The sequence below is a fragment of the Mercenaria mercenaria genome, chromosome 1, assembly GCF_021730395.1.
Source record: "Mercenaria mercenaria strain notata chromosome 1, MADL_Memer_1, whole genome shotgun sequence".
Taxonomy (NCBI): domain Eukaryota; kingdom Metazoa; phylum Mollusca; class Bivalvia; order Venerida; family Veneridae; genus Mercenaria; species Mercenaria mercenaria.
Genome location: NC_069361.1, coordinates 99,949,756 through 99,971,616, shown reverse-complemented (window position 1 = coordinate 99,971,616; position 21,861 = coordinate 99,949,756). Strand labels below are relative to the sequence as shown.

At 35.6% G+C, this 21,861-nt stretch overlaps 1 protein-coding gene across 2 annotated transcripts; it reads right to left on the bottom strand.

The window, feature by feature from the left end:
* Positions 1-4,260: 4,260 nt before the first annotated feature.
* On the bottom strand, positions 4,261-20,890 carry LOC123564002 (pecanex-like protein 4). Of its 2 annotated transcripts, XM_053518516.1 has the most exons (11): positions 20,662-20,890; positions 17,669-17,846; positions 16,714-16,887; positions 15,041-15,333; positions 11,275-11,514; positions 10,878-11,014; positions 9,345-9,825; positions 7,487-8,635; positions 6,031-6,148; positions 5,426-5,612; positions 4,261-5,058 (listed from the first exon to the last, which is right to left on the bottom strand). In XM_053518516.1, exons 1-11 carry the CDS (start codon positions 20,867-20,869, stop codon positions 4,807-4,809), a joined length of 3,417 nt encoding a protein of 1,138 aa, XP_053374491.1. In that variant the 5' UTR covers positions 20,870-20,890; the 3' UTR covers positions 4,261-4,806. The 2 variants fall into 2 exon arrangements, with proteins under 2 accessions (XP_053374491.1, XP_053374492.1); XM_053518517.1 differs by lacking the exon at positions 16,714-16,887.
* Positions 20,891-21,861: the final 971 nt, after the last annotated feature.

Sequence of the window (21,861 nt, the reverse complement as noted above, 5' to 3'; positions counted from 1 at the left end):
AATTTGTACTGCTTTCTTCTTCTTGGTTTACTGATTGGTAGTCATTTTCTGTCTCAGACATCGTGTTATCTATATAGTGCATATGAGGAAGTGAATTTAGATTTGCCTCTGGTACTGCATTCTCACTAGGATATTTCTTCACACTGTTCTGTTGTAACTCTTTAATACTCTGAAGGTCATGTTCTAGGACTCTTAATTGTTCATGGATTTCATAATGGTATTTTCTATGGGCTTCAATACTACTGGAAAAATATTCTACCAAATTATCAAGTCTCTTTTCCATTTTAATCATTACAGAAGTTTTCAGGTTTCCACCAAGGTGCATTCCTCTTTCGCTTTCACATGATTCAATATCTTCTTCAGGATTCAGGTCTGTATTTTCATATTCAAGTTGAAGATCATCATCAACTGCTTTCTCCATTTCAGTTGTGTTACATTTCAATGTAATGGAACAAGCCATCACTTTTGTCTGTTTCAAGGTAATTGGCAGGTATTGTGATGTAGAGATTCTCTTATATTTGGTAACAGCAGTCCCCCTAACAAATGGTCCTTGGATCTAATGGAACCAGCCAGTAGAATCCGTGGAGCTTAATTCTATCACCCAGGAGTGTCGACTTAAACTAGTAATAGGGTTATAGAATGGTCAATCGTTTCTTTAATGTACTGTATTATACTCGAGGTAGATGGTTGCTTATGGTTTCTGCGGAGCTAATGTCTTCATCGGAGTTGATTGTGGAGCTACATTCCTTGTGGAGCCAAAATACAAATGCTGTGGAGCTATTTCTGTGTGGAGCCACTTGGTTGTGGAGCAATATTATTGTTGCGGAGCTATAATTTTACGGAGCTACTTTATGGTTCCGGAGCAGTTTTGTGGATCTTGATTTGTGGAGCAATTCTATGGATCAATTTGTTCCGTGGAGCAATATTACGGAGCTTAGTTGATCAGGTTGCTGGAACTAAATGTTGGTACATACTGGTTACTTTGTTTGTTGTGTTGATTCTCTACAGTCAGTCTTGAAATAAATATCCTGCACATCTGACACCAGTTGTTCTGCCGGCACTCCTGCCTAGGACCGGGAACAGTTGTTGAGTTGGGTTCGGACAAAGAGTGATGACATTGTACCTATATCTCTAGCAAAGAGGCAAAATCAGTGTTCAGTCACACATCTTTTATTCAGATATAAAGTTCTAGCAGTTCCAGTATAAAATATTCAGTAGTTTACAAAGTATTCATAAATTCCACATATCTCCAGAAGTTACTGTTCTATGACTCTTATACAGTATGCTTATGTCAGGATTATATTAAAATTAATATCTGTGGAGCCGATTTTATGCATTTAACATAGGGGTTACTGTCTTCAGGGTGGAGGAAAGATTGACAAATGAGGAGCCGAAAAACGGGCCTTTTATAGTTTTAGCACAGCTCCGCATACGACAACGGTACGTGACGTACGTGGAGATAGCTACTATCCAATCGAAAACGACGTTACATAAAACGTACGGTGACACCGGAGCAACCGGAAGTAAACAAATGTCGCGGAGCGAAAGACCGATATAAGCGAAGTATTTCTCGCATATCTTTCTAAATAACAGTATTCCAAGCGGATCACCGATATAGATTGATCAAGAACAGGTAGGGCTGTCGATTAATACCGTGTTTTAGGTCTGACATAAAATACGTGCGTCGAAATCGTTGATGTAACTTCTGGTTCTATGCGATCAAAAATATACATGTACAAGTCTAATGTTACTAATCGTGTTTAGATCAGTTGGACGGCCTAACACATCACCTTCAGTGATAGCTCTGTAACAAGTATACTTGTTGGAGTAGGGGGCCTCCGTGGCTGAGTGGTTAAGGTCACTGACTTCAGATCACTTGTCCCTCACCGATGTGGGTTCGAGCCTCACTCGGGGCATTGAATTCTTCATGTGAGGAAGCCATCTAGCTGGCTTATAGAAGGTTGGTGGTTCTACCCAGGTGTCTGCTCGTGATGAAACAATGTACAGAGGGGCACCTGGGGTCTTTCTCCACCATCAAAGCTGAAAAGTCGCCATATGACCTATAATTGTGTCGGGGTGATGTTAAACCCAACAAAAACAAAACAAGTAGGAATAAAATTTTTAATGTAGTACACAAAATTAAGCACAAAGAAAGGTTTAGACTGAATTTCCATTAAATGTATGATTATGTTTCGTATATACATCTGGTGTCTCATATGAAAGTTGTCTACCATGAATTAAATTAATTGCTTGCTATATGTTGTTTTTCTTTTCATTTCTTAATATCACATTATCTAAACTATTAAAACATTATTAAAATATGATGTCACTTAAATAAAAAATCTGATATTGCCTAACATGACATGGAAAGTTTGACATGATCACATAAAAACAAACTACATATCTGATATCTGCAATAAAATGATACATCTTTATGATGAAAATTGTGTTTCAGATCTAAAATTATACTTTTGACAGATCTGATAAAAAAAAAACAAGAGGACCATGATGGTCCTGAATCGCTCACCTCTTCCCACATGACCCAGTTTTGAGTATGACGTCGTTTTTTCTATTATTTGATATAGTGACCTAGTTTTTGAGCTCATGTGACCCAGTTTTGAACTTGACCTAGATATTATCAAGATAAAAATTCTGACCAATTTTCATGAAGATCCATTGAAAAATATGGTCTCTAGGTTTTTCTATTATTTGACCTATTGACCTAGTTTTCGAAGGTACGTGACCCTGTTTTGAACTTTACCTAGATATCATCAAGGTGAACATTCTCACTAATTTTCATGAAGATCTCAAGAAAAATATGGCCTCTAGAGAGGTCACAAGGTTTTTCTATTTTTATACCTACTGGCCTAGTTTTTGACCGCACATGACCCAGTTTCGAAACTGACCTAGATATCATTAAGGTGAACATTCAGATCAATTTTCATGAAGATCCATTGAAAAATATGGCCTCTAGAGAGGTCAAAAGATTTTAATAATTTTAGACCTACTGACCTAGTTTTTGACCACAGATGACTCAGTTTCAAACTTGACCTAGATGTCATCAAGATGAACATTCAGACCAACTTTCATACAGATCCCATGAAAAGTATGGCCTCTAGAGATGTCACAAGGTTTTTTATTATTTGACCTACTGACCTAGTTTTTTATGGCACGTGACCCAGTTTCAAACTTGACCTAGATATCATCAAGGTGAACATTCTGACCAATTTTTATGGAGATCCATTCACAAGTATGGCCTCTAGAGAGGTCACAAGGTTTTTCTATTATTTGACCTACTGACCTAGTTTTTGATGGCACATGACCCACTTTCGAACTTGACCTAGATATCATCAAGATGAACATTCAGATTAACTTTCATACAGATCCCATGAAAAATATGGCCTCTAGAGAGGTCACAAGGTTTTTCTATTTTTAGACCTACTGACCTAGTTTTTGACAGCACGTGACCCAGTTTCGAACTTGACCTAGATATCATCAAGATGAACATTCAGACCAACTTTCATACAGATGCCATGAAAAATATGGCCTTTAGAGAGGTCACAAGGTTTTTCTATTATTTGACCTACTGACCTAGTTTTTGACCTCACGTGACCCAGTTTCGAACTTGACCTAGATATCATCAAGGTGAACGTTCTGACTAATTTTCATGAAGATCTTGTGAAATATATGGCCTCTAGAGAGGTCACAAGGTTTTTCTATTTTTAGACCTACTGACCTAGTTTTTGATGGCACGTGACCCAGTTTCGAACTTGACCTAGATATCATCAAGATGAACATTCTGACCAACTTTCATAAAGATCCCATGAAAAATGTGACCTCTAGAGTGGTCACAAGGTTTTTCTATTTTTAGACCTACTGACCTAGTTTTTAACCGCACGTGACCCAGTTTCGAACTTGACCTAGATATCATCAAGATGAACATTCTGATTAACTTTCATGAAGATCCCATGAAAAATGTGACCTCTAGATTGGTCACAAGGTTTTTCTATTTTTAGACCTACTGACCTAGTTTTTGACCGCACGTGACCCAGTTTCGAACTTGACCTAGATATCATCAAGATGAACATTCTGACCAATTTTCATAAAGATCCCATGAAAATGTGACCTCTAGAGTGGTCACAAGCAAAAGTTTACGGACAGACGCACGGACTGACGGACGGATGACGGACACCGCGCGATCACAAAAGCTCACCTTGTCACTTTGTGACAGGTGAGCTAATAATTTTGTTTAACTGTATAAAGTTTATAAACCTATGAGATAGTGTAACTTTAACATTTTCAATTTCTACACTATAAAGGTAATATAACAAAGTATAAAAATATACACTAATTATGTAAAGCTAGACCTAGCATCAGTCCCACCAAATAAAACAGTGGTACACTGCACTTTGAAAAAACATCACTTTTATTATCTAATATATAACTGTCCAACTGTCAAATATTTGCAACAACTAACTTTGAACAGTGTTATATGTATCTTTTTCATTTCATTTTTTCACAATCTTTTACAATGACCACATTTTACTACTACAAGTAAAAGATTTACAAATAAATATGTGAAATTAAAAAAGAAAACTGTTGGGTCTTTCAAAAAGAACCAAAGACAGACGTAGACACAACTCTCTCACATGCTACTATGAAACAAGTAACTGTCAGTTTCAGTATACCATTTACATCAAGTTACCATGACAACAGCATGATAAGTAGAGATCTGGAAGAATGTATCAGAACATGAGAGTAGCAAGTCTGCCACCTGGACTGTCCAGTTCCTATTGATATACTGCATCATAACAATGGAACAGATATAGGTTTGGAGGAGTATATAGGATATCCCAGTGGAGGGTCTGCCGCCTGGACCGTCAAGTTTCTCAGTATGACAGGGTGTGCTTGGATACTATAACGTTCCTCATCATCATTCGTCATGTACAGAAGTTCTAGAGCCAGGTTTGCCCACTGACCTCTGACGACCTCTGGGTTTAGACGACCAATACTAACATCCATAGACTGTAATGTCAATGTCCTACTGCTGTATGTATTCTGTAAAAAGAAATAAAATTTACTGTAATGAAAAATTTTAAAGTAACTGGTCTTTCTTGCTACAGATTTGGTGTTTTAACAATATATCTGTTGATGCACTACTTTCATTTACTGTTTGCACTGCTACAATTTTTATATATTTTCTACTGTTTTCGAAGTTTGCATCTGGAATGTTTGAGATGCATAAAAGGCACATGATACTATGAATATGAAAATGATAGCAATACATGTACAGGATTCAATACCATTCAATAACATTGTTTAACTGTGATTTAACTTATTTAACTTAGACAGATCAAAGTTTGTTTCCTTCAAAAGAATGTAATTCTTGCCTAGGACAATGCTAGAATCAACCCCACTAACCAACCTGTGTATTATTATGTCCAATGGAGAAGAGATTTGGTGTAGAGGCCAGTACAGCTGTGGTCCACTCAGGATCTTTCTCCAGGCCTATATACCAGTCATTGTCATACTCTTCCAGGGCCTCCTGCCATTCAAGGTCCGAGGTCATCTCCCCTAGCAACATCTGATCCATCATCAACTTGAACCCATACCTGTAACATCAAATATTATACAAGATAAGGCAATAGTGCAAGTGAAACAAATGTCTCTGTTATTTTCCATTTTTACTATTTAATATTGTAATTTGCTTTTTTTCAGTCGACATGTATTTTCAATATTATATATTTCTTATATAAACAATCCATCACTTTAAAAAGTTTGATTTTTCTTCTACTGGTCTAGTCCTGCACCATGACCTATATTAACTCCAGTATGGCACTGATGTATACAGCTGTCCCAGGCTGTACAAATGACCTCACTACACTATACTTGTCACAAACTTGCAAAAAATTACCTTTGAATAAAAACTTCCAAGAAACGTATAAACAAACCAAACTTTCTCATCAAGTTCAATGACTACAAGAAAGTGTGTCAACTAGATGGACAAAGTAAACTGATGAACTCACTTACCTGAAAGCTTTCTTAACAAGATTCTGCAAGTCTGTATGTTCTCCTAACCAATCCCACATGGCATTGATAGACACTTCACCCATATAGCACTTGTATAATAAACTTGGCCCACTGTAACCTAGTATAATACATCAGAAATGTTACATGTAAAGTTGCTATACATGCTGGTAATGTATCACTTGAGTACTAAACCTTAAGTAGTGTAGTATACCACTTTAATATCAAAGCAATGGAATTAACAATTAATTCAAGCCCCAAGACTATTATACCAAATCAGCCTTGACTGCAAAGTCGGGCAGTATGCATTCTTGCATAAAAACTACTTTTTTCACTGGATCCGCCAATGTATTAACGGGAGAAAAATCGTGTGCAAACAAGGCAATTCACGTGCTGTTAATACCCGATTTTTATTTTTGAAATACTTTCCCAGGGATGTATATGTATTTCTGCGCAGATTGACATCTGGTATCTGCGTCTTGTTTCTTTCATAAAAACCTCTTCTTGTAGCATAAAAGATGCAATCTAAACCATAGGATGTTTTGCTGTATCAGTTACCAACGCCAAATGCGCTGCCCCCAACATTGTTCGTACTCCTTTCTTCTCTTGTTTACTCCCCTTTTACAACTCAGCGTCGTTTTCAGTTTTTGTAGATAACTGTGAATGTTTAAGAATCGCGTGTAACTTGTACGATTGTTTGTTTTTAGGAATCATATTTATGATTTTGGTAAGTATCAGCCAGTATGTTTTTATCTAATTTCTCAAAGAATTTATATAAACAGCTTGAAAGCTTGACACTACGTTCCTACTCATCCGTACTCCAAATGTGTCCGTACTCAATTTAACTCGAATGTAAAGTTATTCTTCATGAAATTGTGCTCCTGTTAACCAAATTGTAAAGTTATATGAACAATTACTGGTAATTTCATGTTTGTAATAACGAGAGATTAAAAAAATTGTTTAAAAACCTTCAGGATGTAATTTTGATGGTGTTGTTTATTTTTGGGCCCTGGATACGGATATTTAAAACATGTTTACCGTTTCCAAGAACAACAGAATGGTAATAAGAAAATGTACCGGAATCGAAAAGTCATCACATATGAAAACAATGCATTTAGTTGTCGTGTAATGTTTTTATGCAAGAATAGTGACAATACACGTTTGTTTTGTGTATTAACGTCTGCAGAAGCCCTTGGGATATGTTTGTGACCGAGACCGAACTCGGTCACAAACAATCCGCGGGCTTCTGCAGATGTTAATACACAAAACAAACGTGTATTATCCCTACAAAAGAAACTATCCCTATGTCTTCCTTTTCTGTCTTTTTTTTTTGTCCATGAAAAAACACATCTGATTTTACAAAGAAAGTTAGAAAATGGCTATACAACAAGTTAACTCAAATCAATGTTTTAGAGATTATTTTATATACAGCAAACAACTAAAGTTCATACAAACTCACCTTGCCCTTCAAATATAGAATAACAGGCCATTGTAAGTTGAGAATAACAGTTTCTGAGGGCATCATCCCCCATAACATCCTGTAGCACTTTCTCTTTAGTCTGTTCTTCACATGACCAGTCTAATGTTTTCAGTACAAATCTGTACCAGTCTGCTGGAAATTTGTTCATCAGTCTTGACACCTGTGAATTATCTAATGGCAACTCACGCCATTCTTTTGGTAAACTAAGTTGCGATGAATAAGGACTTTTAAAATCAGGAGATCCCGCTAAATTAGTTTGTGGTTTATAAATAGCATTTCCAAATGATTTTGCTCCACCAAACTTCTGAGGTGTTGGTTTAGGTTTAGTAACATCATAAGCAGGTAAACCAATGTCTAACTCATCAAATAAATCTTCTATTTCTGGACTTTTATTTCTTGCAGGTATAGGTTTTAAAGCTGCCGGGGGCTTACTAGGCTTCTTTTTGGTATTATTACCATCGTCAGAAAATATACTGTCAGTAAAACTGTCTAGTGAACCCCAAGATGATGCCATTTTGTTTTGTTTAGCTTTTACTATAGGTGGTGGGGTAGGGGACCGTGTTTCCCGTGTAAAGTCTGGTACTAATGGCTGTAACGCAGTGTTTTTCTGTGGAATGGTTCTACTGTTTGTATTGTTACTAGAATTTATTTCTTTTAATTCATGTTTTTCGTTTTGAGCAATAAATGATAACTCTCTATCAAACTTTGCACTTTTTTTATCTTTCATCTGTTTCACTTTCATTTTGTTTACATATTTAAGTAAAACCCACACTAAGCTTCTAAGAAAAGCTTTCATTGTATCGTCCGTGCTACTTGGTGAATCTATTATCCCAGTTAGTATGTTCCGAGCATCTGAATATGCATTTAAATAATAAGAATCTAGAGGAGTAAGACAGTGCAGAGGGTATTCATTCAGTCGTCCCACTGCACATATCGATTCTGGTACTTCAAATGCACATTCAAATATATCATCAATTCTTGCAGCTTCTACTGTATGACATGAGGTCTCCTGTAGTTCCAGTCCTTTGATATTGATGGTACAATACGAGGAGCCCCTCTCAAGAACCATAACCCAGATAAGTCTATCTTGAAACCTGACAAGATAATGGTTACCTGGGGATGCTTCACCTGTAAAATATATTGCTATAGATTTATACCAAGTTATTTTTGATGATTATTGAAACAAGTTCTACAACTTATATTAATCACTCTCAATACATCATTACTGAAGGTATTCATCATCATGACAGTATAAGAGAGAAGAAGTTAATTTCCCTTACAGTGCTTGAGTATCAAGCAAGATTCACAGGTAATTTTCATGTCTTTGGTATGATTTGGTGAAGTAGTGCACCCACAATACCCACACTTGAAGTAGGCAATATATTGAAATTGATTTGTAAAGATTCCTTAATACAGTTAAATTAACAACAATTTGTTGCAACTAAATCTCAATCCATTATAGATCTACATAAAATTTTACATTTGTATTAACAAATTACATTAATTTAAAATATATTTGTGCTATACAACATTTACTGAAATACAAAACAATGGCTAACTGGCCACGATCTTTTATGCTGTGAAGTCATTTTAATTTCACTGGCATTAAATGTCTGCTATTTTGTTGGGGCATAGACTCAAGTTTAAAGATAAAATTATCATGAACTTAAGTTACTCTTACTCTTGTTGATTGATGCAGCCCTGAAATCTTTGAAAATGATTTCAGTTTTCAACATTTTCTGGTTTGTAAGTAAAACAAGGAGTTTACTATTAAGGATATTATATATTTGAGAAATATGTTTACTTTATCAGTTATTTTATCACTCGAAAGACTTACCAATACTCCCACTTGCAAATCCAGCAGAAAATGCCTTCGAGAGTTCTGGTGCCAACTGTCTGTAGAAGTTTGTATCTGGACAACTATTGGCTGACCCTCCTACATCCTCCGGCCACGACCTTAAATGTCGCGGAAACGAGAATAACACTAGTGGCAGAGTAAACAGAGGTAGAAGAGGCACTGACAAAGCAGACGCTATTGCAATAACTCCAAATATTAGCGGGAACAATATTATTGACACTACTATGATTGGAATGGAAGAATCTCGCCGCTGCTTCTTGTCTGTCCAGGAACTTATCAGCAATGTGATATAAAAGTAAAGTTTGTTTGAAAGTTGATACAAGCGGTCTCTACAAAGACTTGCTAGCATTGCAAGTATAGGAATTCCCCATTTTATGACTGTTGTATTCGTATCCATGGTAACCATCACAATATGAACCACTGATAGCTCAAGCAGGGCATGTACAGTGCTTTGCCAAATCTGGAAAAAACATAATACTCATTAAAATTTGTACACTTGTAAAAGGGTAATATCTGGTAAGCCAATGTCAGAGTTACTGTATGATCCGCCTAATCCATAAATTTTAAAGGTTTTTGTATATTTTGACTTTATTTTGCACAATCAAATGTTCTACTGTATCATTTTACCATATACAGCAAATGTTTCCTTCTAAAGTCCTTGTCTGTCTGGCAAAGGGTATAATATTACAAACTAGGGGTATATTTCTGTATCTCCTGAAGGAAAGAAGGAAATAACTTCTGCTGCTCAAAAAGAAAACAGTCTAGACACAAGATAAAAATATAGAACCAGGAAATATCAAAAGATACAGAACCAGAAATTGACTGGTTACAGAAGGGATAAATATAGTAACAGGAAACGACTGGTAGGCCATTTTATCACATTATGTCTGATGCATCAATGACAGTTTGACCATCTTAATTCAATTCATGGAAAATTTTGGGGGAATGAAACTTTTACTTAAGGATATTTTTTATACTTAGTTTTTTTTCTAGCAGATAAAGACTATCAAAACCTTGCCGAAGTAAACTTACTTTAGAGATTGTATTTTTCGTCTTTTATACATTTGTAAGTATGTACCTGTTAAGTGTTTTGTAAAAAGGTAACTTCAATGAAAGTATTTTATGACTGAAATTCACTTCACTTTATGCTTACTACATAAAATTATATACTAATTAATCATGTTGACTGGGAAAAAAATTCTAAAAACACTCTTAACAACTCATTCCTTGAACTATTCATCGTCACAAGGATATAGAAAGGAGGTCAGCTTCCCCTTAACACCGAGGACCAAGGAAAGGAGCCACTGGTATCATTTTTCACACCTTTTGGTAGGATGCATCAACAGAGAACTCAAAACCACAGAAGTGGGTGCTATTCACTAAACTAACAATATTATCAGAATCCATTACCATAACTCAAGATATTCTTACAGCCAAGAAAAATGCTTTTTGTTAAATTTTACCAAAGTCTAGTCCTAGCTTGTTAAATGCTTATTACAAATTTATACTTACCCATCTAAAAGCTCTGACAGTTCCAAAGACGTACCAGACGCCTGTAGCAAGATCTAGATGATCTCGTATAGACACAGAAGTTGGATCAGTACTTGTTATTGTGACGGAAAGATAAGACAACATCAAGAATGGACCAACTGAAAAGAAAAGACATTAACCAGAGCTGTTTACCAACATGTAAACCTTTTAAGTTTAAACTTGTCATCTAAAGTAAGTGGGTAAATTTGTGCTTTCTAAACTGATCCTTAAAGATTATACCTGCAAACATTCTTGATTTTTATGTAACAGCTTTAAAATGATTTAAATAGTAAAAATGTCAGCATAAAATCCTTTAAGTATTGTTACATAATAACTACTGTAACAGTTATGACTAGTTTCAATCAAAACAGTATCTTACCCCAATTAACTAGCCCTCTACGCATCACACCAAGGGGAGTAAGCCAGAGTTTTCGATACTGAAAAATTCTTTGCTGCCTGACAGTTTTCGGAAACAGCATATTTCTCCACAAGCCAAACACTATGAACACACCCTGTAGGTCTCGCACTACTTTCTCAAGAACACAAACTCCAATAATACAATAACCTAGGATCTTCCAACTATCTGTGCTGAAACTTGTACTGTTCTTGTTTAACAGACCTGAAATTATATACATGTACACATTTAACCATTACACTGCTGGCGGCAAGTGATTTTGCCTTTGTGACCAGTGCAGACAAAGATCAGCCTGCACATCCATGTCGGCTAATCTTGTTTTGCACAGTTAGCTATTCTGAGTCAGTAAATTTTCAGTGAACACCCATTCAAATAAAAAATGGTACTGCCCAAACTAAATGATAGACTAGTCCATTGTAGAAATTTAGAAGGGTAAAGGTTAAAAAAATGTTAGACTGATCCTTTTGTGAACATGTTGTTAAACACAGTCTACCTAATTTCGATGTCAACTCAAACTAATGTCTTACTCATTACTCGTGTCATAAAATTTAACACACACAAAAAAAACCCAAGTCATTTCAAAAAAATACTAACAGTAAAAAAAAAAATCTTAACATCAGCTCTAAAATTCACAAGAGGAATATAAAGTAATTAGGTGGAGTTCCTTTAAGAGGGCTTTTGTTGAAGGATTGTTAAGATGAGAAGCATGATAGACCATAGCCACCATTCAATCTGGAGATTTTCTCCTTGGTAACTTATCCATGGTTCTGCTGTATCTCTAATTTAATAGACACAACACAGCAAACATTTGAGAATTTCCAATAAAGTATTTCTGTTTTGCAATCTAAATAATTTAATTTCCCTAGTGTTTATGCTTGCAATTTCAGATAATTAAAAGATAAATATTTATTCTCCTGAAATTAGTGAAATAGAATGTACAAGCAAAATATTCTTCTGAGGTTTGCATCAGTTTACGTCCCTCCAGATTTAATATAGCAGTGCATCTGTTTGCATCACTCTGATATTGATATAGCAGAACAATTAAACAAATAAGCTTCCTGAAACTCATTGTGATCCATTTTCTCTCTGCAGATTTAAGCAGTTTTGGGAATTAAACAGAATTTATATTTGTATGAGAGTGAAATGTTGAGTCTTGATTCCTGACGCAGCCGTCAACTTTCTTACTTTACAGATAATTACAAGGAATTATGTCTGCAATTAAGTTTCCAAAAACTTCAAATTTTTCATCCTTTTTGAATAAACTGAATGATTTCAATTACTTTACTACTGTTTGCAGATCAAACTGCCCCTTCAACATTTTTCAAATTGATAGAGTTGCACGTTTACGTCACAAAAACTGTGAAGCTGAAGCTATTTTTGGAGTAATCCTGACAGGTTAACACCGCCTATTCATTCACCTTGTCGTGAAAGTTTTTTTTCTTTAATGATCTTGACGTCACACAAAGCGCGCGCACTGACTCTATCTTTGAAGTATTGCCGTACTTGCATACATTGTAAATTGCAATGAGGTGATAATGGAATGTTTTAAAAGTAGAATATAGAATGTTTCAATTACGTCAAATGAAAACAGCGTTTTTTGTTTTTTATAACAATTATTATCGACAAAAATTTTCCCAAACTACGCAAGGTATACAAGTTTTACAGAAAGGTATCATTGAACCTTCAAGCTATGTAACACTTGTAGATCTAATTGTCATATCCAAAAAAACTGTTTTAAATTTGATATTCGAACTTTTGCAGAGTCTTCCGTAGCTTAACTATCGCAAATCTAACTCCATTATAATCCAGTTTTTTTATTATTTTATTTTTTAAGTGGGTTTACATACATAAAATTTTATCAACTATTTATTTGAAGTTGTTAAACACTATTTCAGATATTCACATACAGGCAGCTGATTAGCCTTGTCTTCGTTCATGGAAAGAACCATTTATAGACTCACATAAGTCAAAATAATTCGACGTTTAGTTTGTTTTAATATATTTGTGACGGTCACTCTTAAAAGGACCAAAATAACTGAGGTTAAATAACAGCACACCGTCATGTAAAGTTATTGGTTTTATCACTTGCACTTTGTGTGTAACCATTTGTTAATCGTGTCAAGGGGAATTATGATAACTTTTACATAAATTAATGAGGAATCGAATCCCACTTTTGATTAGTCTAAATAATGAGACCTGGGTAAACTTATTTACATTTTGCATTTTGAAATTTTGCTTTGTCTACCAAAAGGGGTATATCGCCAGTAAAAAAATACTAGTATAACGATATTCTACTCTTGAAGTACAACTATCTGGACTACCTTTTGATACATGTAAGTTTTATTTGAATTTATCTGTTTCCTAGGATCGCGCCAAATTAGTTAGACTAAGACTCACATATTCCATAAGAAATTGCCGACTTTTTTCAACTAAAGAGGCATGGTCGGTTCCGGGAATCAAACTTATGCCCTTCAGTCAATGATGAGTGAAGCCAACAACTCGAGTCAGTCACGTTTTATAATTATTGTGAAAACTAAACACGAGATACATTATTTAATTAAAAGAAAAGTCTGCAGCAAAAGGTACTGAAATTTAGGCAGAAAATAGCCTGTAATGTAGTGTCTTTTTTACATCCACTCTATCTAAAGTAAAGTGTGCATTGTGACAAATTTATTTAAAATTTTTAAAAGTAATTAGATTATAATCTGTTAATACATTCCGGTAAACACCCGTTTGAACAGTATTTAAATCATCATTTCTCGGGCATCAGCCAATTAAACAAGTTCATTCAGTATTTTTTTACTCGTATCGAAAGGCGGGGTTACCTGTATAGACGAGATCCAAAAATAGCTTCACATCGCTGCTTTTGTGACGTAAAGGGACAAGTCTAATCGATTTAGGAAAAGGGGAAAGGGCAATTTGATCTGCAAACAGTAGTATACGGCTTTTACAAATTTGCATTGTAGACTAGCTTGCACACTTAATATCTGTGTAAGTTATTTTTACCATTCCTATGATTACCAAATATATCCATAAATAAGGAATCTTGGAAAACTGCTTTTTTTGCAAAGAAGAGCTCATAGAAACTAGAGATATCACTGAAGGTGATAAATACCCCTAGAAAGTGACCTTGACCTTTAACCTAGTGACCAGTAATACAATTTGCATGAATCTGGTGGTACTGTCACTGTTTGAATTTCCCAGTCTGACCTTGACATTGGATCTAGTGCACTCTGCAATTTATCTTAATGGGGTAATCAACTGATCCTAGTTTTATAAAAGTCTTTCCAGCAAGTTTAGGATAAATGAAGCAGACATGAAGTCATGCTGTTTGACTTTTGACCTCTAACTGTGACCTTGAATAGTGACCTGGGTCATATAAACATGGTGAACATTTATATGTAGCTTTCTGAAATTCCATCAAACTGTTTTAGAGATATGCTTCCATAAAATAATTATGGAAGGACAGACAGACTGACAGAATCTGTCTGATATTACTTGGCTCCAATAGAGCACAATATATTTTTTTTGTATCTAGGGGTATAATAAGTGCAGTTCTATTGAAATCCTAATAAAGTTATTAAACATAATTTTGTCATGTCCAGAGATTTGTTTTAAAAGTTCTCGTAACAATAACACAAGTACTTTTAGTAGGTTGAGTGAAGTTAATAAATGGTATTGTCCAAACTGAATGATAGAAATTTAGCAGGCTAAAGGTTAAACTGTATACCTGCTATTACACAAACAACAGCCAGCATGACAACATGGTACAGGAACTCAAATATTCCCCATTTCCACAGAAACTTCTTCCCAGATTCCTCACGGTCTGGTTCCCGTACATCAGTTCTACTGGCTGATACTCGGTTTCTGGTGATCAATGCAAGAAGCTGGGTACCAAGCCCACCAAGATCAGTACTGAGCAGGTAACCAGCCAATGCACACAATATGATTGTTCCCAGTGAAACTTTGATGAAATATGCTCCAATGAACACACATGTTGATAATGTAACCATTACCAGCAACCTGTAATAAAACATAAGAAAGTTACTTGTAAACAGATTTAGCAAAGCATTCTCGAATAGGTATTTATCAGAACTGAAAACTATTCTTGTTACCACATATGCCTTGATGAACATTTTAATTTTCATAAAACTAACCAAAAACTGTTACTATTGTTGACAAAAGCCCCCGAAGCATGTCCAAGAATGCTGCAGTTGTCTGTGCAAAATATGCAAGAAAATTTTAGGTATGAATCACTTTGTGACCTTAACCTTGACCTGAGTGACCCGAGGCATAAGTGTGACACATCTTCTCAATATGGTTAACATTTGTGTCAAATTATTTTCAAATCCCTTGATAAATGGCAAAATTATGGACCAGACAAGAAGCAGGCCATGTTAACCTTTGACTTCTAGGTGTGACCTTGACCTTAGAGCTAGGGGTCTGGGTCTTCTGCATGACACATTGACTCATTTTGGGGTATATTTAAGCCAAATTATTTCAAAATCTCTTGATGAATGGCAAAGTTTCGGACCGAACAAGAAATAGACCTTGTTAACTTTTAAGTGTGACCTTGACCTTAAAGCTAGGGGTCTGGGCTTTGTGCATGACATGTCGTCCCATTATGGTAAATATTTATGTCAAGTTATTTCAAAGTCCCTTTATTGATGGCAGAGTTATTTCAAAATCCCTATATGAATAGCAGAGTAACAGCCCGGAAGAGAATTTACACGCACCCACGGACTGACTGACGGACGAACTTTTGGGGCATAATAAAAGTAGTGATGTAACATAATCAAACAGTTTCCTTTGACATCACATCAAAGCATAAGTCAGCATGCATTAAAAGTAAAAGTTAAAATTGTCCAGTTGTTTATCCCAGAACTGATATAGCTGTCAAAAAAAAAAAATGCTGTGAATTTCACTTATTTTTATCACAGTGAGATTCATTAACTGAGTAACATGTTTTTCAAAGTCCAGGTATGTAAATTGCAGACTTTACTAAAGTTTAAAAAAAAAAAAATGCCTCTCCATACAAACTGAGTGAGAAGATGACAATCTTCCCTTTGGTTAGTAACTGAGAACATTTTTCAAAGGGGTCAATTTCAATAAGATAATGTGAGACTGAGAAAGAACTACAGAGAAGCAAAGTTACAGGTGATTTGAAAAGCATGTTTACTCTGCAGCTGTATGTTGTCAACACGTGTAACAGTTGTACATCTACAGCCAAATGAATTTCGCTTTGTTGTGGGAGTAAAGCAAAGCAAAAAAGTATTAAGCAACTTTGTCATCCAAGTCATTCAGCAGCGAGAACTCCGTGGTTACCTATTTATCTGCACCTTGTCAGGAATCCCCAAACCCACCACTAAAATAGTAGCCCGTAAAAGAGAATGCAATACTTACCGGATATCTGAGGCCATGTAGGATCCTCCAAACAAGAACACATGAGCTTGCTCCAAGGCATATAGGAAGAATGAATCTATTGGTGCCAGTACACCAACAGTCCAAAATAATGGCAAAAACACAAATATCACATGCAGCACTTGATTTGTCAACAAAAATGTGTCAGGATAATACCTGAAATACAAGATATATGTTATTTTCCTTTTAAGCATTTGACTTTAAATCTTAAAAAAAAAACTACCGGTATTTAAGAATGTCTTTATCAAAGTACTAAAAATGAAAATGCAATAAATGTTGACAATTCATACTGGAATCAACAGCTGGCTTCGCAAGAAAGCACAAATATGCAAAACAGCAACCCTCGATGACTCATTATGCTGAAAACTTACTGGCAAACTAAAATATTTTAAGTTAGTACTAAGTTAGCAAATCTTACAAAAATAATTCTAAATGTAGCACACATTCATATTTAATAAGCATGTAGCTTACCAATTAATTATTGCTGATTTTGCGGGCTTTTTACTTAAGACAAACTGAATCTCATGTCATGTTGCACAATTCCAGCTTTTCAAGCTTTAATTGTAACAGAAGACCCTGGCATAGTATTAAGCACAGGACGTCCCCTGGGTAGAAACCAATGACACTACAACCTTGTTGAACTAATACATAACATTTCACTGCCGCTTTTAACCTTTAGCCTGCTAAATTTCTAAAATAGACTGGTCCATCATTCAATTTAGGCAGTACCATTTATTAAGGGGTGTTCCCTGAAAATTTACTGACTGAATAGCAAACAGTGCAGACCATGATCAGCCTGCGCAGACGAACATGCTGATCTTGGTCTGCACTGGTCTTAAAGGCAGAATCATTTGCCACCAGCAGGCTAAAGGTTAAATATTTCTTACCGGATATATCTGCAAAATTAATTTCAACCTTTTTAATGAAGCATATTTACCTATGCAGGAGATCAAAACTGACGAAAATGTAGACATAGAAACTTCTCATAAGGGCAGATAACTCTAGTATATCTGTAGTTCTATATGTGGCAGTCTCAGGTGGCGCTCCTGTTGTCAATGGATACTGGGCAATCAGAAGCGTAAACCAGCCAAATATAAACAACATGACTGTCGCACCTGTGATGAAAACAAATTATATTGGAATACAATCACATAAATAAAACATAACATTATAACTGGGAGAAAATCAAACAATAAAAATTTTAATATGAAAAAAAAAAGATAAGATGTAAGAAACAGAATCAATATAAACTCCTGAAACTAGAGATTGCTTTTTGTAAAAGCACATGTCTCCCGGTATCAATTCATTTAATCTGTAATGTGCTATTCAGCCATATCACAATCATGCATAGATGAAAAAAAATTAAACCATATACCATGACTATGAAACAAGGCTTTTTTTGAAAACAGAAAGGAAAGTAACCAAAATAATATAAGAAATTGCAAGCAACTGTAACTAATTAACCAAAATTCACCCTTACCATGCTGGACACTATTGATTCTGCCTTTGTGAACAGTCTAGATCATGACCAGCCTGCACATCTGTAGTCTGACATGATCTGCACTGCTTGCTATACAGACAGTATCTTTTGGGTAAGCACCTTGCGAAACAGTGTAGATCATGACCAGCCTGCACATCTGTAGTCTGACATGATCTGCACTGCTTGCTATACAGACAGGATCTTTTGGGTAAGCACCTTGCGAAACAGTGTAGATCATGACCAGCCTGCACATCTGTAGTCTGACATGATCTGCACTGCTTGCTATACAGACAGTATCTTTTGGGTAAGCACCTTGCGAAACAGTGTAGATCATGACCAGCCTGCACATCTGTAGTCTGACATGATCTGCACTGCTTGCTATACAGACAGTATCTTTTGGGTAAGCACCTTGCGAAACAGTGTAGATCATGACCAGCCTGCACATCTGTAGTCTGACATGATCTGCACTGCTTGCTATACAGACAGGATCTTTTGGGTAAGCACCTTGCGAAACAGTGTAGATCATGACCAGCCTGCACATCTGTAGTCTGACATGATCTGCACTGCTTGCTATACAGACAGGATCTTTTGGGTAAGCACCTTGTGAACAGTGTAGATCATGACCAGCCTGCACATCCATACATTTTGATCAAGATCTGCACTGTTCGCTATTTAGCCAGTATCTTTTGGGTAAGCACCCCTTTTAACAGTTAATGGTGCCGTACAAATTGAATGATGGACAAGTTCATTATAGAAATTTAGGAGGGTGGTTAAATCAAGAGCTGTTTGTAGAACATATGCATCATATGATGGTCAGTCAAAAGAAAACTAGGTATATAATTTTCAGTATTAGGTGATATACTATGCTGTCACAATAACCGAATGATCACAAAATCTATAAAGATGATCTACTGACCACAGGCAATCACAGTATTAAGTTAGTCTTGGCACATTCCGATTACTGACAATGAAAAACTTTAACCTCAAGGTCTCTGTGACTTTAATCTTGACCTTGAACTTATCACCATAAAAATGTTAGGAGTAATCTACTGCCCATACATAATCATGCTATTAAAATTAAGCTGTAGGACCTAGCATGCTCCATAACTGACCACAAACAATTTACAGTCTTTGATGTTATAACCTCTTTAACTAAAGGCATCATCTAATAAACACATGCAATCATTTTATAAAATTCAAAGGCCGTAGACAAAATAATGTACAAAATACTGACCTGAAATCTGGTAACCATGACCTTGACCTTTGATACACTGATCCCTACTGATGAAAGGTGATGGTCAAATAAAATTTTGCGGCAGATTCAAAAATTCTCAAGTTAATGACAAGAAACCATTTACAGTATAAAGGTCAATACGACCTTGACCTTTCATGTACTGACCCCCACTCTCCCCCCCTCCCCCCACCAAAAACAAATAAAGCTAGAGTTATGCAACTTGCCACATGAGGTCATCTCATGATGCCCAAGACAGGTGTTAAGTTTAAAAGCATTTGCCATATCATGGCCAACTATAGTTTCTAAGAAACCTGCTTACATGCAAATCTTTTGAAAGCAATTAGCCTAATAATTTTTGGGAAGCCTTTATACATGCAAAACTTAAACCTGAATTCTATGTTAGAAAGGGGCATACTTTTGACAGAATTAAAGACTGTCGTGTGAGGTCATCTCATTATACCACATATATCTGTGAAGTTTGAGGGCATTAGGCCTACTAGTTGTAGAGAAAACTGTTTACAATCAAAACTTTTGTGACACTATGAACAGAGGCTCTACTATTTGAAAAATGTCAAATAGTGCAGCTAGAAATCATTCAACAGGGAAATGTTGACAAAATGTAAGTACTATATGACACATCTGGAACATCTGTTCCAAGTAATATTAAAATTTCTTGATGAAAGGCAGAGCTAATTGACCGGACACAAAAATGCACATGGCCTAATGGACATGACATCCTGTAGTCCATGAAACAGGTCTAACCAGTAGAAGATTAATATTCTCTTGTTTCTGTCTTTCTACACTGAGCACAGCCTAAAATATTCCTATTTTATTCAACTTGTTTGAAAAGTCACTCACATCATAACCTTTGTTGTCACTATTTCTAAGACTAACAACTCAAATAATTACAATACCCAACAGGGCCAAGTTGTTCGAAACGTTAACAGGCTGTTAAACTAACCGCCTTTTAAATTTTGATTCAAAATACTTTTGGTCGGAAACACTTATATGATGTTTTAATTTTACTGTAAAGACATTTTACAGTTATACATGTTTTTCTAAGTTTTCTAAAATGTCAAAATATAACTCTAAAAGTTAATAAACTGTTAGCTTAATCACCTGTTAAAATTTCGAACAACTGGGTCCAGAAAGTCTTTTCCTAAGCAAGTAAAGACAAAGGGGCATTTATTAAAATACAATGTAAATGTGTAGTTACCTGTATTGTTGTAATATAGTGCATTGAGAGTTGTAGGCAAGAGGTATCTAAACCCGAGTCCACACATAGGTCCAGCCACCAGCGCGTGTATTAATACATTCAGTTTGTACTTTTTAGGTGGGATAACAAACTTGAGGGTTTCAGCATCACAACAGGATATGAAATCCACCTCATCTTCTTCCGCTAGCAGGTTCTTCTTCTTCCTCATGATCGGTAAATCTGCCGCCTGTGACGCAAACCATCCGTTTTATTCCCTATTGATCCCTGTGACATTTTTTATTTTCAAAGCTTAAGAAAATGTTTTCTGGAAAGTCCAGAAGTTCTCTTGGCAGCGCCATTTATTAGTGTCTCAAACAGATACCAAACGAAGACTATATATTTGCTTTTCGCGACTGGGTAAAAAGGGTTACAAAAATGTGTTTCGGTAAAGAGGGAATACTTTAAAGGTTTGTAGTAAAAATAATTTTGATAAAACGTAGCACTTAAGAAATCCAAACCCAATGACAGAACTTTTTGCAGGACCCTCGTAGCAGTTGGGTTTTTGTGCATTGTTAGATACTTTAAGGTACAATGTTCTTTGTTATTAACTGTCTGGTCTTTTTATTACAATTTGTTCAATTTAATTGCCAGCAGGATCACCTGACACTTTTTTTGGATATTGAAAGGTAAGTCTTCTGCGTTTGATTTTACACTTTAATGGAAATAGTGGGCTGTGTCGCTTTACAGAATTTCAATGGAACATTTGAGATACTTTAGAGAAACTTATTTTAACCCTTAGCCTGCTGCAGGCGAATTTAACAGCCTTGCAAACAGTTTGGAACCAGATCAGACGCCGATTAAATCGGCGTCTGATCAGGTTCCAAGCTGTTTGCTACTCTGACAATATTTCTTAAAATTTTGGAGCAAACTGAATGAACTTTACAATTTTAGCAGACAACATTTCCAGCAGACGACAATTTATCTAGCATGCTAAAGGTTAATGAAACATTGCTTATATTAAATAATTGTCGAACATTTTTCAGCAAATAATTGTTCATGAGATTATAACATGTAATAATATTTGAACTTTGTAAATGCGCGCTATATACTTTGTATTACGTGACTTACAGGTCGAATTACACGTGCACATGTGACAACAATCGCACAAGTATCACATAGGAAACCACTATAATTGATAAGACTTAGTAAATAAGAGAATGC

Coding starts and splice junctions, on each gene's coding strand:
- LOC123564002 (XM_053518516.1), bottom strand. CDS start 20,869: ATGAGGAAGAAGAAGAACCTGCTAGCGGAAGAAGATGAGGTGGATTTC. Junction 11,015..11,274: donor TAGAGGGCTAGTTAATTGGG/GTAAGATACTGT, acceptor TTTTCTTTTCAG/TTGGTCCATTCTTGATGTTG. Junction 6,149..7,486: donor TTCTATATTTGAAGGGCAAG/GTGAGTTTGTAT, acceptor GTATTATACTAG/GTTACAGTGGGCCAAGTTTA.